This window comes from Panthera leo, chromosome B1 (genome assembly GCF_018350215.1).
Source record: "Panthera leo isolate Ple1 chromosome B1, P.leo_Ple1_pat1.1, whole genome shotgun sequence".
In the NCBI taxonomy this organism is placed as follows: domain Eukaryota; kingdom Metazoa; phylum Chordata; class Mammalia; order Carnivora; family Felidae; genus Panthera; species Panthera leo.
The window spans coordinates 171113738-171128914 of record NC_056682.1 but is presented as its reverse complement, the minus strand read 5'-3'; the positions used below and the strand labels follow the sequence as shown (position 1 = coordinate 171128914).

Here is a 15177-nt window from a genome sequence, read left to right as displayed (position 1 = left end):
GAATGTGTGAAGAAAGTGGTAGGGTAGGCATAAAGTGAATACATCTGTATCATCCTACCTAGTAGTTTTTTTAAAGTCTGAAGACGTATTTTTTTTAAGGGTCATGAGGTCAAAATGTCATTTCATCAAAACAGCCATGCCAAAATGTCACATTTTGTGTTTTAACTCTGAGAGAAGCCGAGTGCCCAGAAGGCTTTATAACAAAGATACTATCACATAATAACTGAGGTAATATACTATACATTTCTGTTAAATAGTCAAGCACCCTAATATCCTTAAGACAGAGTTCGGTAAGCCAGTAAGGTCAGTTATAGCTAACGAAACACACCCAGCACAGTGTGTGCCAGTAACAGCATCCAATGAACGTTGGACTGTCATGGGGTTTTCCTTCACTAGAAAAGAAAAACCAGAACTTTGTTTTCTAACTATTCTTTCAACTAAATAATACCTATGTTATCTTGTCATGACAGATTTTTTTTCAGAATAAAAAAATGGCACCTACCTAGTGGAGAATCAGAAGGGTATAGGCGACTTCCCACGACAGTTCTTTAGCCTTCTCTATCATCTCTGGGACAGCCTTGCAGATAGAATTCCTTAAACCTCCCAGCGTGTATATTTCTAGCAGCTCCACTTAGAGACACTAGGTCTTCCAGGCTGAGAATAGGCATTTTCAGCCATTCTGCTTTCTCGTCCCCATCTGAGGAAAGAGGTCGCATAGGGAAACATACTAGAACCCAACCAAAAACTGCACTTGTAGAAAAGCTTTTCTTTTCTTATTCTAGGCTCTGAAGGAGGTCGCTGGATGACTGTTTTTACCCATTTCCAGGGTCAGTGTGCTATTAGAAAAAACCTGAGACTTGGGACCTGACCGCAGATTTCAGTCCAGGTTTTTACCAGCCCACGTGAGCTTGGCCAGTCACATTGCCTGACCTGCCTACTTCACTGAGTTATTGTGAGGTTGACCCGAGATTATGGGAGCCAAAGAGCCTAACGAGTCACGTAATCATAGCATTTGTCCCTACCCAACATGTTGTTTATATGCTCAAACTGTGTTCTCCCACCAGAATGTAAGCTCTACTTGTGCAAGATTTTGTGGGTTTGTTCATGCTTGTAGCACCTACAACAGACCCTGGCACCTAGTGGCGGTATAATACCTATTTTGTACAATTGTTCTTTTTCTAATGAGATCAAACTCTGTGATTCTGCAGTTTGAAGGACATCTGTACTCTTCTCTTAGAAAAGGAATCAGCAGATCCTTGAAAATATTGCCTAATGATCTGTCATCTTGGTAAGTCTCCTGGCCCCTCTTGCGTCTAAAAAAGGCCTTTATCTTTTTAAGAGAAAGCAAGAAGTTACTGTTTCAAGAAAGGTGGGAAGTGACGCCACAACCCAGACTGCTCAAGACGAAGACGGTAAAATTCTTGATCAATGGCAAAGCCATGTGGGGAAAATTTTAAAAGTATTTCCATTGGCAGCCCATCACTTTCCCTTGAATCATTTGATTGGCTCTGCTGTTGGATATTGTCTGAAGTTAGTGATGCTCTCCAGAGAAAAGGGAAGGAAGTGTTCTGCTAACCTTGCTGTGCGCTGTGAAAATGAGGAACACAAGACTTTGGTTTCCAGTGCAGTGACGGACATTCAGGTCACCCAGCGCTTTCACAAGACCACCGGACAAACCCAACGTTGCCTCCATTTAGAGGTCTGAGTGTAAAGCTCTTGGGATCATAAACTTCAGTGCTGACAGCAGTGACAGGCGTTGCCAAATCCTATTCCAGTCTAGATGTTGAGCAGAATTTGGGTGCTTAACCTTCAATCATCTAAGCCCAAGTTTGAAAATATTGATAATTCACAATTTTTACTATGTAACCCATCTTTGATGGTAATTCCAAGGCAAAGACAGGACAGTAACTTGTCAGTTTCTCCAGCTCAAAATACTAAACCAATTGCTTCCTTCTACACTGTAAAGCTCTTTCTAATTTTGTTAGGAAAAAATCAGTATAAAGAAAACACAATTTAAAATAAGGCCTGGAAATTGCTTTAAAGAAAGCTTTATTTACTACATACATCCTAAGAATGTATTGTATATGGAGCAAGATCTAAATAAATTTAAAAGCTTTTCAAATACAAAGCAACTAAAGATAAAAACTAAATTGCTAGCATGTTTGAAACAGAGAACACTAAAGCTTTTTTTTTTTAAACATTTATATAGTTTGTTCTTAACCCTAAAAAAAAAAAAAGTTCACATTTCAAGTTATAAACTTACCTCAGTAGTGTATCTGAAATGGTTTTGAAACAGAAACAGACAGACCAGATAGGAGGCTCACCAACATTTGTTTTTAAGGTAGTTTGGTAGTTGCAATGTTAAGATATCAATTTTTTTTCTTTTCTTATTACTTTTTTTTTTTTTTTTTTTTTCAAATAATTTACAGGCATATGTAAAATACAGTAAGACCGCTGGGTCAGAGTCTCATCCAGTGAACCTCTGTGACAGTTCTTCATTGGAAGGACAGTACTTCTTTCACACAAAGTCAAGGGATGAGGATCTGATCCAAATTGCATTTTGTTGGATTACTCATTCCAACAGATTTGAGTTTGGATGCAGCTTGCTGGGTACATCATCAGGAACATTGCACAATTATTTATGTCATTCAAGAATGGTGGGAAATAAATGTTAGAAATGTTTAAAGGCCTTTGCAGGCACTCAATAATTTTACAGAATAGTTAAATAAATATTGCTTATATATAAAAAATTCATCCCACCCTAAAATGAGGGGGAAAAGAGGCATTTGGGAATGTCTTAATTTAAAACTGAAAACAAAACTACAATAGTTGCTAAAGGCGTGATCTTATTATTAATCCATAAATACGAATTCAGCCATCAGCAAAAACTGAGTGGAAAGATTTTACCGATCTCTAATGTGACATAAAAACACAACTGTGTACTTGCTACCTATTGCACACCTCAATTCCTTGATGGAGCCTTTAAAAAAAGTTCCAAGTTGATGTATTTCCTAAAGCAGATGACAATCTTAACATTTTACTGTATTTTACATTCACTCTGATAAACACAAGCCTTGAAACAGGCACAACACTGCAACAATACATTTACTTCCTAATAAAACAACAATTTTTAATAACATTGAAATAAAATGGTTTCATTTTGCATTAAACTATACACCATGAACTTCTGCAACATGAAACAACTAAAAGCCAGCATTAGGAGATTATTTACAAACTATCTTTTAACTCCTCCAGGTCTCTCCTCCTCCTCCTGGGTGTGTAGGTCCCCATTCAGTACACCTGCCATGTGCGCAGCTACGGAGGAAAGCCCTGCTCAATAAACATATTTCTAACACCCTTGCCGCCCAAGACGTCTCGCATTGAAACATGATAAAAGCAACTAGAAGCATTAACTTTCTGTGACTAGAGTCTTTGGGGGCCTTGTCTACAATGACATTCACTGTCTCTACAAACTCATACTTCAAAAAATGAATAAAATAAAAGCATTAGAAAAAGAATTAAGGTTTTATAGAAGACAATTAAATAGCTATGCAAAGATGTCTTATGGAAACTATGAAAACCTTGTGCTTATGCATACTCTGCTATTGAAAACACCTTCCCAACCAAAACAGAACAAAAAAACCCACAACAAAACACCCCCCACCCCCGACAAAAACCCAGGAAGAAGTATAAAAGCCATCAATGTTCTCTCTTTCAGAGTAATTCATTTTGCCCTAGACTTGCCAGACTCACAGGTGGGGCTGGGGAAAGGAGGAAGGGAGGAGTAGGGGTGTGGGGAGGGAAAGACAAATGGAGAATGAACAGGGTCCAGGGTGATGGTGGCAGGTGAGAGCTTTCCAGTGTTTGGACTCAGATATGTGACAAGTCTTTTCAACATGGGCTTAAGGAGAAATCGAGTGTTTAATTCCTTAAAAAAAAAAAAAAAAAAAAAAAGAACTGTCATAGAGAACAGATGGTAACACCGTCAACCCTTAATGCCAGCTAAAATAGAGATTTTACTCACTTTAAAATTGCACTTTCCAGTATAACTTTTAAAATAACATTTTATGTAGTATTTTAAAGCACTATTGTTTGTGTCTTTAAATATTGAATATATTTTTCAAAATAGTTCCCTAGCTGCTCAAGTGTGCTTTTCAATATATAGTTGATATATTATTGAAGGTACTACAAAATAGAAATCTCTGGAGTGCAGAAGTTAAGAAAATAACCTTCATACTGAAAATATATCCTTAAAAATACAAAAAACAAAAACCTCTATACAAATGTACTACAGCGTACAAATTTTTCAGAGATGGTATTAAGGCACGAACCATTGCAAGTCTCTTAGAAATGTATGAACACAGGCTGCTAAATTGCAAACAGTCTTAAAAAAAAACTAGTGAAAACTTCATCATGAATATAAAATATTTCAGTATGACATTTGATAACATTCTTCACTTTCATAGGTGTGCTAATCCTGCACGTTCTTTCTTCATAAATAGTAAAGTGTTCCTTCAGGGGTAGTTCGTGGTCTGTCTCCACTCTCCTCACCAGTGTCAGTATGTCTGGTAGACGTCGTGGATGGGCACCTGGATAGCAGCGGCGGGGAAGGCCTGAGGTATGTAGCCCGCATATCCTCCATAGACGGCGGCAGCGGCAGCTGCATTCTTCTGTAGTGTGGCGATCGTGGCCGTGGCTGGAGCAGCAAACGGAACGTAACTGGCCCCGTAGATCCCCGCAGTGGGAATTCTCTGAACGTTTGGAGCCACTGTATACACTGGAGTTATCGGGCGGCCCTGAGGAGGAGAGACAGAAAGGATCCTCATTGCGCGTAGGTGCCTGTTCCATTTAGTCACCCATTCCTTCCAAGGCTCCGTTTGTTCTTTCAGTTCCCGGGGGGTCGGGGGTAGGAGGAGGTAAAAGCGAAGGTTTTCATTCTCAGGGTGGGGTTGGGGGAGGGGGGCAGAGGGGTAAAGCACATAACTGCTGTAAGGGAAGGTGGAAAGAGCCATCAAGGTAAGCTGGAAATTCATCCTCCAGGCGCATCCAAATTCCACTGGTCAAAGTGACAGAACCGTAGAGCTACAAGTTAAATAGTCTGGAATCTTCTACCTGCCATTCCTCTCAATCAGCATGAGCAGGCTAGCAAAGGGAGTTGAGTAATCTACCCTTTGCTCAGATGATCTCATTGTAATTAAAAATATTTTCCCTAAAGTATATACCAGCTGCTTCAACTCTAATTTAACCGAAGGAACAAGATGCTTCAAAAACAGAGAGGAAAACAGACTGTGACAACGTTATGGAACCAAGTATATAGATCTCCGAAGGGGCAGCTTTTTAAGCTGTGATCTAAAAAAAAAAACAAACTGCAACCCTCTACAATTTTCAGCAAATGCTACTGATGGTTTCAACCTAAGATATGACACCACTATATATACAGTAGACCCTTGAACGACATGGGTTTGAACTGAGTGGGTCCACTTATATGTGGATTTTTTCCAATATATTCAGCACAGTACTGTAAATGCATTTTCTCGTCCCTATGATTTTCTTAATAATATTTTCTTTTCTTTAGCTTACTTTATTGTGAGAATACAGAACATAATACATATAACATACACAATATGTGTTTTACTGACACATATGTTTATGTTATCAGTAAGCCTTCTGGTCAAGCAGTAGCCTGCTAGTAGTTGTGATTTTGCGGAATCAAGAGCCAATTATGGATTTGCAACTGCGTGGGGGGTTGGCAGACCCAACCTTTATGTTGTTCAAGGGCCAACTGTATCCAAATGATTGTGGAGGCTTAGACAAGGAACTGAGGAACTTGGGAAGTTGGAGAAGGCATCCCAGAAGTAGAGACACTTGAGCTGGGTTCTGAATGATAAGGAGGAGTTTCCACAGGAAGAAGTGGGGAAAGGCAAGCTAACTAAAGCCGCCTCACTGCCGATGCCACCACTAGCTCTATAAAAGTCCCTACTACCCGCTCCTCTCTACTTGGAAGTGTAACACACTATTTTCACGACAGACAGGGGTAGAGAGTGAAGACTGTGGTTCAGTATTTCCCAAAGGGTTTGCTATCAAGCTAGTTCTGCGAGATGCTTTATGGAGAAGGGGATTTGTGGCCAAATAAAACACACATTTAATGAAATATCTAGTGCCCCTTATGTTCCTGAGAACGTCCTGGAGTCAATGCTGCTATGGCCTGTATGGTTTAGTGCATCTTCAAAATAAACAATTCAGGAGAGATGAAATGGCAGATTCTATTTTAAAAATTCTCTCTTCCTGGATTTCCATAAGGGAATTAGTTATCTTTCCTTTACAAAATCTCCAAATGAGAGTCGCAAAATTATGTTCAAAGGAAATTCACCATCTGAGAGCCATTTTGTCAACTGTAACCAAAATGATAATTATACCAATGATAATAATAACTGAGAGACTACGGTACGCTAGGCACTATTCTAAGTACCTTATTTGTATGATGTTATGGAATCGTCACAACCACCAACGAAGCCGGTACTGTGACTATACAGAGAGGATGTGTTAAATGACTTGCACAAGGTGACACAGCTTTTAAGCAATGGAATGTAGGACTCTGGAGCCAGCACTTTTAGCCCTGTATTATCTGGTCTCCTACAACATGTTAACAATGACTACCTCACTGGCATTGCTTCATAACCACAGACAGAAACTTCAGAACTGGGAAGCCTGTGGTTTGCAGCAAGACAGAAGCAAGTTTTTACAAACGTATGGACGTTTATTTAGTGACAAAGGGACACAACTGCAGGGAGGGAGAAATCCGAGAGAGACCTTTTCATGTACTACCGTCCAGTCCCCAACACCTGGGTGTGGCTGGGGTGAGCAGCGGATGTTGGGGATGGGGAAAGAGAGGAAAAGGCCCCATCAAGAGGAACGGTTATCCTTGTTCTACTTATCCCAAAGATTTCTGAAGACTGGGGACACTTTGAGAAATAAATTTGAAAAAGTGACTATCTATGCCAGCAAACATTTTTTTAAATTACTTATAAAGGCTATATGAAATTTAGGATATAAAATGGCTAAACAGGAACATCCCTGAGCACGTGCAAGACAGAGGAGTATGAATGAAAGTGTTCCACAGGAAGGTTTTGGAACTAATGCTGGGAACTGATTTCTAGTGTGGCTCCACTCAGAAAGGTGTTCTATTCACCAATCGGTAGTGCTTAAAACGCTCCTTCCTCTGCTGCAACTTGGCAGAGAATACGGGCGAGGCAGAGAGCTGAACATTTTGAGAACCCAGGTCAATGAACTCAGAGGGAGGTCCCCGAGTACCTAGATCAGTGGGTGAGCACCAAGAAGCACAAGCACACACACTCAAAGAAGTCATTCCTGGGGTTCACAAGTAAGTAGCTACAAGCAATTTGCACGATATGTTGAAGGAAGGAAAAAATCTGCCCTGGGATCAACGGATAACAACTGTACACTGAACCAAGTCACAAGCAAAGACTTTGAACAAAGACCCTGATGGCGACATTCAGTGCAGACCGATAAAAGACAGAAACAGCCTGTGATCTAGAGCGTGAGTCCAAGAACTGGAATTTGGGACACTATGCACCAAGGACAAAAGTTCACGAGTTTCTTAGTAACGAGAAATTAGAAATGACCAGAATTCCACTAAGTGTCGTTTGTAGGTTACTCTAGATATTTATAGTGAGTTCACAAAAAGTAGCTACATTTAGCTACCATCTTACAGTATGAGTCATTTACAACCTATTCCTTTTCTTGGCTTTAGTTAGTCCAGACTAGAGGACTACTTGATGATACATTGGTAAATGAATAAATTTCAGCTGGAGTGACCCTTTCTGAATAACACAGCCCAGAATGGTGCACAGGGAGGGCAAAAGCAAATAAATATATAGCACCATAGTGCAGTGGCTCACAAGCATGGCTCTATTTCAGCATTGCTGAGGAGCCTATACAAAACACGGATTCTAGAACCCCAGCCCAGTTCTGCTCATTGGGTATCTTCCGGGGTTTGAGTCTAAGAAATCTGTTTTTTGTTTTTAAGTTTATTTATTTGTTTGGAGCACGAGAGAGAGTTTGCACACACTCCTGAGCAGGGGAGGAGCAGGGAAAGAGGGAGAGAGAGAATCCCAAGCAGAGAATCTTGCACTCACAGCACTGAGCCTGATGCAGGGCTTACTCCCATGAACTATGAGATCACGACTTGAGCCAAAACCAAGAGTCGGATGCTTAACCGACTGAGTGACCCGGGCGTTCCTAAGAATCTGCTTTTTAAACATACTCCCTGGATAATTCTTATCCAGTTAGGTAAGAGACCCTAGGTCTGAGTATATGTGCTTGTGGAATGATAAGGTATTTGAGATTCACTGCCTCACAAAAAGTAGCTTTAACACGATGTTTTTGTTGTTATTGTTTTGGATGAATGACATTATCACCTATAGGTATTCCCTAAGTGCTATGCACTGAAGATAAAAAGAAATGTAAGATGTAGCTCATGGTCTAGAGGAGCTTCATCAGTTGGGGAGACAGAACATACTGGCAGTCATATGCCAAGTAACAATGTGGGTAATGAGAAACACAGGAGAGATGATTTCCAAGCCTAGGTGGTTGGGAAAGATTCTACAGAAGACTCGGGGCTGAAAAGACCACAGAGAAGAGAAGCTATGAGCAAAGGTGGGGAAGGAGGCTGAAACAGGAAGACAGGACAGGGAGGAGGAATGGGGAGAGCTGGATCAGGTTGGAGAAGAGGATTAAGGGTGGATTTTGCAAAGTTTTATTTTTTTATTATTATTTTAAAAAATATTTTAATTTATTTTTGAGAGAGAGACAGAGAATGAGTGGGAGGGGCAGAGACAGAGGGAGACAGAATCCAAAGCAGGCTCCAGGCTCTGAGCTGTCAGCACAGAGCCCGAATTGGGGCTTGAACTCATGAACTGCAAGATTGTGACCTGAGCCGAAGTCAGACGCTTAACTGACTGAGCCACCCAGGTGCCCCTGTAAAATTATTATATATCTACATTTCTACAGATACATATTTTTTAAGTTTATTTATTTATTTTGAGACAGAGAGACAGAGACAGAGAGAATATCCCAAGCAGGCTCCACGCTGCCAGCGAGGAACCCAATGCAGGGCTTGAACCCATGAACCAGATCATGACCTGAGCTAAAATCAAGAGTCAGACACTTAACCGACTGAGCCACCCAGGTGCCCCTCCACAGATATTTCTCTCTCCATGCACACACACTTACACACCTGTGTGTGGATACACAGGTGTAAATATTCATACCCAGCAGAAGGGGGGCTATGGGGGGAAGGGCAGGGGGAGAGAACTTAAAAAATCATCACTGAACTGCAATTTGGCAAGTGAAAATGTGAGCGATCTCCCTGGACTTTGCAAGTCAGCCCCTTAACAGTAAGAACATGAATTAAAAATTATCCAGCATCGTAATATTGAATGCACAATATTATATGCACAATATTGTATGCACAATATTATGACACAGTGAAGAATTACACGTGTCATTTCTGCACCATGCCTCCCATCTTTAATACAGTGATAATATTAGGGTAGTATAATTATTCTTTCAAACTTTTCCGTCCTGTCATGATTTACAGTAAACATTTTTTCTTTACCCAATCCCATACTTCATCGGAGAGCTCGGCACACAGCAAACTCTCCTGCTGAATCGTCAGTGAATCTGTGATTAACAGAGGCCTCACACACAAATGACAATGACCACAGCAAGGGCTATACCTGGAAAGGTGGCGGCGTTGACACAGCAGGAATGACGGCGGCGGCGGCGGCAGCAGCTGCGGCACTGGCTGGGTCTGGCTGCACCGCGATGGGGCTGATCATGTGCTCCATTGTGTGGATTTTGCCATCTTCAATTATTTTAGGGGCTGGGGCGGCCTGAAATACGGAATACTGGGCCCCAATGGCAGGGATGGCCACTGTAAGAGAAAGGAAATGCACACGGCTTGAAAGTCCCGAGAAAGAGGTGTCACTTTCTTGGTATTTTTCAAAACCAAGTTTAGTGGTCACGGGCCTCCCCTGCTAATTAATGTTGTCTCTCAGTACAGGTAACAAGGTGCTACCCAAGAGGAAGAAAGGGTTGCTGGCAGGCAGGCCCCCTGTTCATCTTGCAAAAGGATCCACGTGTGTACGGAGGGGTCTCCCAACAGATGCTCACGCAAGGGGAGTCCAGAGTTGGGTTCCGCACCAACATTTTTCCTACCGTTTCTACAGAGAAATCTCATTTTGAATCTTACTCTTAATGTCCAGCAAAGGAAAGGGCCTTCTGACTGAGACAGCAGGTTCAAGGCGAGACGTGAGATCAGAGGCCCTCCAGCGTGGGAGAGTGAGCCTGTTGGTCGTCACTCACCTCACTCATTACCAGACTCGCCACCCTTTCACTTGCACATTTTTAAAAAAATTTTTTTCTAAATTTATTTATTTTGAGAGAGAGAGAGAGAGAGAGAGAGAGAGAGACAGACAGACAGAGAGGGAATGAGTGCGCGCGCGAAAGAGAGAGAGAGAGAGAAAGAATGAGCAGGGGAGGAGGGCAGAGACAGCGAGCAAGAAAGGAATACCAAAGAGGCTCCTTACTGTCAGCGCAGGGCCCAATGTGGGGCTTGTATTTACAAACCATGATGTGAGATAGTGACCTGAACCGAAATCAAGAGTCAGACGCGTAACCGACTGAGCCACACAGGCACCCCTCATTTACACATTTTAAGAAGCAGGCGCTGGAGAGGGTTTCCTTCTGAGAACTCAGAGGTCTGTGTACACTTCACTCTGTTATTTCAGATTTCGGCATTACTGATTCAAGGAAAAACACATAATAAAAAAATGGCAAATTCCCTCATTTGCTAATGTCTGCTCATAGTAGTGAAGCAGTGAGTGATTGCTTTTATGATGAGCACTTCGAAGATGTGTTTCTGTGAGGAAAGTCCAAAGGACTCTATTTTAAGCAGGGGTTCAAACAGACAGCAGTTACTGAATGCCAATGTATGATAAAGAGAAGTAAGAAGGAAAAAATATTAGCCCTGGTTTTGGGGGAGTTTGTGTAAGTATGTGGTGTGTGTGTGTGTGTGTGTGTGTGTGTGTTGAAGGGTAAGCAAGAATATAAAATACATACACAAAGTATGCTTTCATTTATGTTTTTCCTACAACTGTAAGCATATTTACTCTAACGCAAACTGATCTGAAATAAGGTACAGAGACAAATGATTGCAGGCTAAACAACAGTGTGGCCTTTCAATATAATACATCTAAAACCTTAATGAAATCTTTCAATCATATGGTCTTATGGCCAGATACTCCACCATTGCCCTGATGCTTCTCCTAAAATATAAAGTTCCCATTTTCTGGATGAATCAGAAAGAGAGCCCAGAAGATGGGGACCAGAGGTGATTATGAGTTTAAGCTACACTGGGGTTGTACTAAGTAATTCTGGATTGTTTAGGCTGTCCGCTCACAGGAATTTCTACCTCAGGCTGTAGGACACGACTATACGCTTAAAATTGGTTTAAGAGTTCATTTCTCCAGTTAAATCTTAAGCTGTAGCCACTTGCCAACAGGAGTCCAGTTTCCAACAAGTAGAAGTGACAACTATCGTATCCAGGCTCTGTTTTATGGCATTACAGAGAGCTATGGGATCAGTTTTACATTGCTTATAGTGTCAATGGCATTTGTAAGGAAACCCAGACTAAGGAGTCATTTGACTGCGGAATCTGCAACATTTTTTTCCTAGGCAAAAAAATTATCCCTGGACTATTTCAAAAGGAAGCTCTGCTGGGAAAATGCGTTCTAAGCCCTATGTGGCAGTGCAAACCTATGCCCCAAATGCAGATTCGTTGACTCTCTTTTAGCTAGGGGGTGGAAGGTACAGTCCTCAACCAGAAGAAAATCAAGAGGAGCTGGACTTCAAGGTGAGGATTCTCTCAAAGCGCTCTTCAGTCTACCCTCCACGAAGCCAGGAAGAGAGCTGGAGGAGGATGGCTCTGACTCTCCACGAATGAATTTTCCTTATGTGTGGATATTTGTGTGGTGTGTGCTAATAGGGAGTTGGTGCTATGATGCTCTCACAATGGAATTCCTTAGAAGTGAGGATCAGAAAGATCTGACTCATGCCAGATGACCAATGGGCACTAATAACACTGGCAGAGTGGTTTGTAGGGCCTGGAGGTGAAAGCAAAGTTCAAGGTCTCTGGCTTGAATTACTTGAGTGTCCCTACCTGCAATCTATTGATCCAGCAAGAGGGGGAGATGAATGCTGGAAATGAGAATCCAGGAAATTAGCAGCTGCAAAAACTTTCACCACTGCCTTGTTCCCAGGTATTCTGGTTGGTTATAAAACCATGACAAGGGACAAGTTGTGTTTCTTGCTCCCGAAGGGGGATTTCCTACCCTTCCCACCAACTCTCAGAACTGGCAATAAGCTGTATCCTCTGGCTTTTTGACAGCTAGTGGAGCAATAGGCCTGAGTAAGAAAAAGATGGTTTGAGCTGGTAGAAGATACAGAAGAATCTCCTAATCTTCCATTTTCTTCCTCTGTCCCTCCCCACCACTCCAACTCTGCCTACTGGGTCACAGACTGAGAATAAGCCTAGCGACTAAGTGGCACCCATTTGAAAAACCCACTACTATAAGGTTTGATTTGAACATGGTCAGAGCTAGACCATCCCCTTAAGTCCCACATTAAGAAGGCTCAGGAGGCCACATTCTTGCCTAATCTCTGGCTGCCTATGAGAAAAGGAACCCGTGTGCAATGAAAGAGCCCAAGGAAAGCCTGGAGTCACTTCAAAGAGAGGGTGGGGGTTTAGGCTGATGCATTCTATCTCTGGTTCATACTGACCTGTACCAGGTTTAATGGCAACTGGATTGACGGCAGAGATTTCCAAATTCGGTACAAGTTCATATCCTTTTTCTTGCTGCTTTCCTTTCCCTTCATGATATCGGCTATATATACCACGGCCAGCCGAATATCCCCCGAGGTAGGAACCCCTGGGCCCTGGGGCTCTGTTGCCAGCCGCACCTCGACCCCGGCCTCTTACGCTGCCTGCTTATAATAACAAACAAAAAAATGATGAGCAACCAACAGTGACCGTACAGGAAGCAGATCTCAACTCAAGGTTCTTGGCCATTTAGTTGTTTGCCATAAGTTGCAGGTGGTTACACCTTTGCTCTTCAATGAGCTGGCAAGATGTTTCAAACATGCTACTCCATCCTAGATTTGCATCCAAAGTATGCCTGCTCGACACAAGAGATGAACTTGCCGATGAGTTCCTAGGATTACAAGTGCAACTTAATACAGGAAAACATTCATAGAATAGAAAGAAGTCAGATCTGGAAGGGGATCTGCTAGTTCACCTTCCTCATTTTATGCGTGAGAAAACTGGCCTAGGGAGGTGAAAGGGACTGATTAAAGTCACAGAGCCAGTTAATCTGATGACAGCAGGACCCAGAACCTAGGTATTGGTTTCCCAGTATAATGCTTGGTTGGTTTCATTACATGCTAGCCAATAATTTAAACGTCACCACCACCACCACCACATTGTCCTTCGTGTGCCAACATCCTAGAGATTTAATTTCACAAGGAGCTTTTAAACTAGAGACAGGTGGACTAGCCCCAAATTGGGGAGACCCTGGAAAGGTAGTATGCAAGAAGTGCCTCTATGCCCCTGTGATTTCACCGCTCGCCCCCATACACATGAACGACCCACATTTCCCAAAATGCTGTGGAAGTGAACACTCTTAAGTGCCAGCAAAAAAACAAAAACAAAAACACCCAGAAGTGACACCCAAAAGAGGGTGGGTCGGTGGGGGGAGGAGCCTGTCTACCAGCCCAGCAAACTACAGCCATAACACCCCTGACTCTGTCCAGGGCCACAGGGCTGTCGGGGGCCTCCCCAGCAGTACAGCCCCCACTAACCTTTCACAAAGTAGTCTCTGTTGGGCCCGATGAGCGCGTTGTAGGGGTAGCCGTAGTAGGCCAGCGTGTAGGGGTCGCAAGAGTACACGTAGCTGGGCTGCGGCACCGCCGCCTCGGCCGCGCCGCCGCCCTTGGCCGCCTTCTGGTAGCGGGAGTACTGCTCCTTGTCCACGGGCTTGGCCAGCGTCACCTCGAGGCACGAGCCCTCCAGCTCAGTGCCGTTGAGGTTGTTCATGGCATGCACGGCGTCCTCCCGGCTGACGAAGTGCACGAAGGCGTAGTCGCGGATCTTCTTGACGCGCTCCACGCAGCCCGGGTTGAACTGGCCGAAGCTCTTCTTGATGGTGTCCTCCGTGGTCTCGATCATGAGGTTGCGCACGTAGAGGATCTTCACGGTCTCCATCACGTCCTCGTCCACGTCGATCTCGGGCTCGGCCCAGTCCACGGCGATCTGGTGGCCCCACAGCTGGATGCGGCCGGGCATGAGCTTGCGGCGCGCCATGGCGGCCGCGCGGTGGCTCTCGTACTCGACGAAGGCGAAGCCGCGGTTCTTCATCTTGTCGGCCGCGCTGGCGTAGACGATCACGTCCAGCACGCCCTCGGTGACCTTGGCGATCTCCTCCAGGATCTCCTCGCGCTTCTTCATCTTGGGGATGCCACCGATGAAGAGGCGGCAGTTGTCCACGCTGCAGCACACGCCGAGCAGGCGGCCCGGGCGGATCTCGTAGTTGTTGAGCTCGCGCACGGCGCGCTTGGCCTCGTTCTTGTGGCAGTACATGACGAAGGCGTAGCCGCGGTTCTTGCCGTCGAAGTCCATCATGAGGCGCAGCTCGTAGATGCGGCCCACCGCCTCGAACACGGGCACCAGCTCGTCCTCGTACACGTCTCGCGGGATCTTGCCCACGAAGACCTCGCAGCCGCGCTGCGGGTGCGGGCCCTCCCAGCCGGGCGGCGGGCCGCCGTACTTGCGCTGCCCGTTCTCCTGCACCATGCTGTAGCCCGTGCGCTCCATCAGCGCCAGCAGCGCCGCCTCGTTGGGCGCGCCGGCCACGCCCTCGGGCACCTTGGCCGAGGACGCGGCGGCCGAGTCGCTGCTCATGGCTGCGGTGGAATCCTCTGCGGTCATAATGTCAAAGGCATCCACGGCTGGAGGAGACCTGCGGGAGGCAGAAGGGAGGGTGAGTGTGGAGTCTGCACCGCGTTGAGCCAAAACTTGCCTACTTCATTCCTGTAAGACAC

General features: G+C 44.1%; 1 protein-coding gene across 4 annotated transcripts in view; it reads right to left on the bottom strand.

Moving 5' to 3' along the window:
• Positions 1-4407: 4407 nt before the first annotated feature.
• The window catches only part of RBM47 (RNA binding motif protein 47), a 158763-nt gene continuing 147993 nt past the window's right edge, over positions 4408-15177 (bottom strand). For 2 of the 4 annotated variants that reach the window (XM_042936534.1, XM_042936533.1), the window contains 4 exons: positions 13939-15095; positions 12862-13068; positions 9759-9955; positions 4408-4796 (listed from right to left, as the gene is read on the bottom strand). In XM_042936534.1, the coding sequence (XP_042792468.1) occupies positions 4557-4796; positions 9759-9955; positions 12862-13068; positions 13939-15064 (1770 nt within the window). In that variant the 5' untranslated portion in view covers positions 15065-15095 and the 3' untranslated portion in view covers positions 4408-4556. Of the gene's footprint in view, positions 4797-9758; positions 9956-12861; positions 13069-13938; positions 15176-15177 lie in introns of those variants that run through there. The other 2 variants (XM_042936536.1, XM_042936535.1) reach the window with 2 other exon arrangements.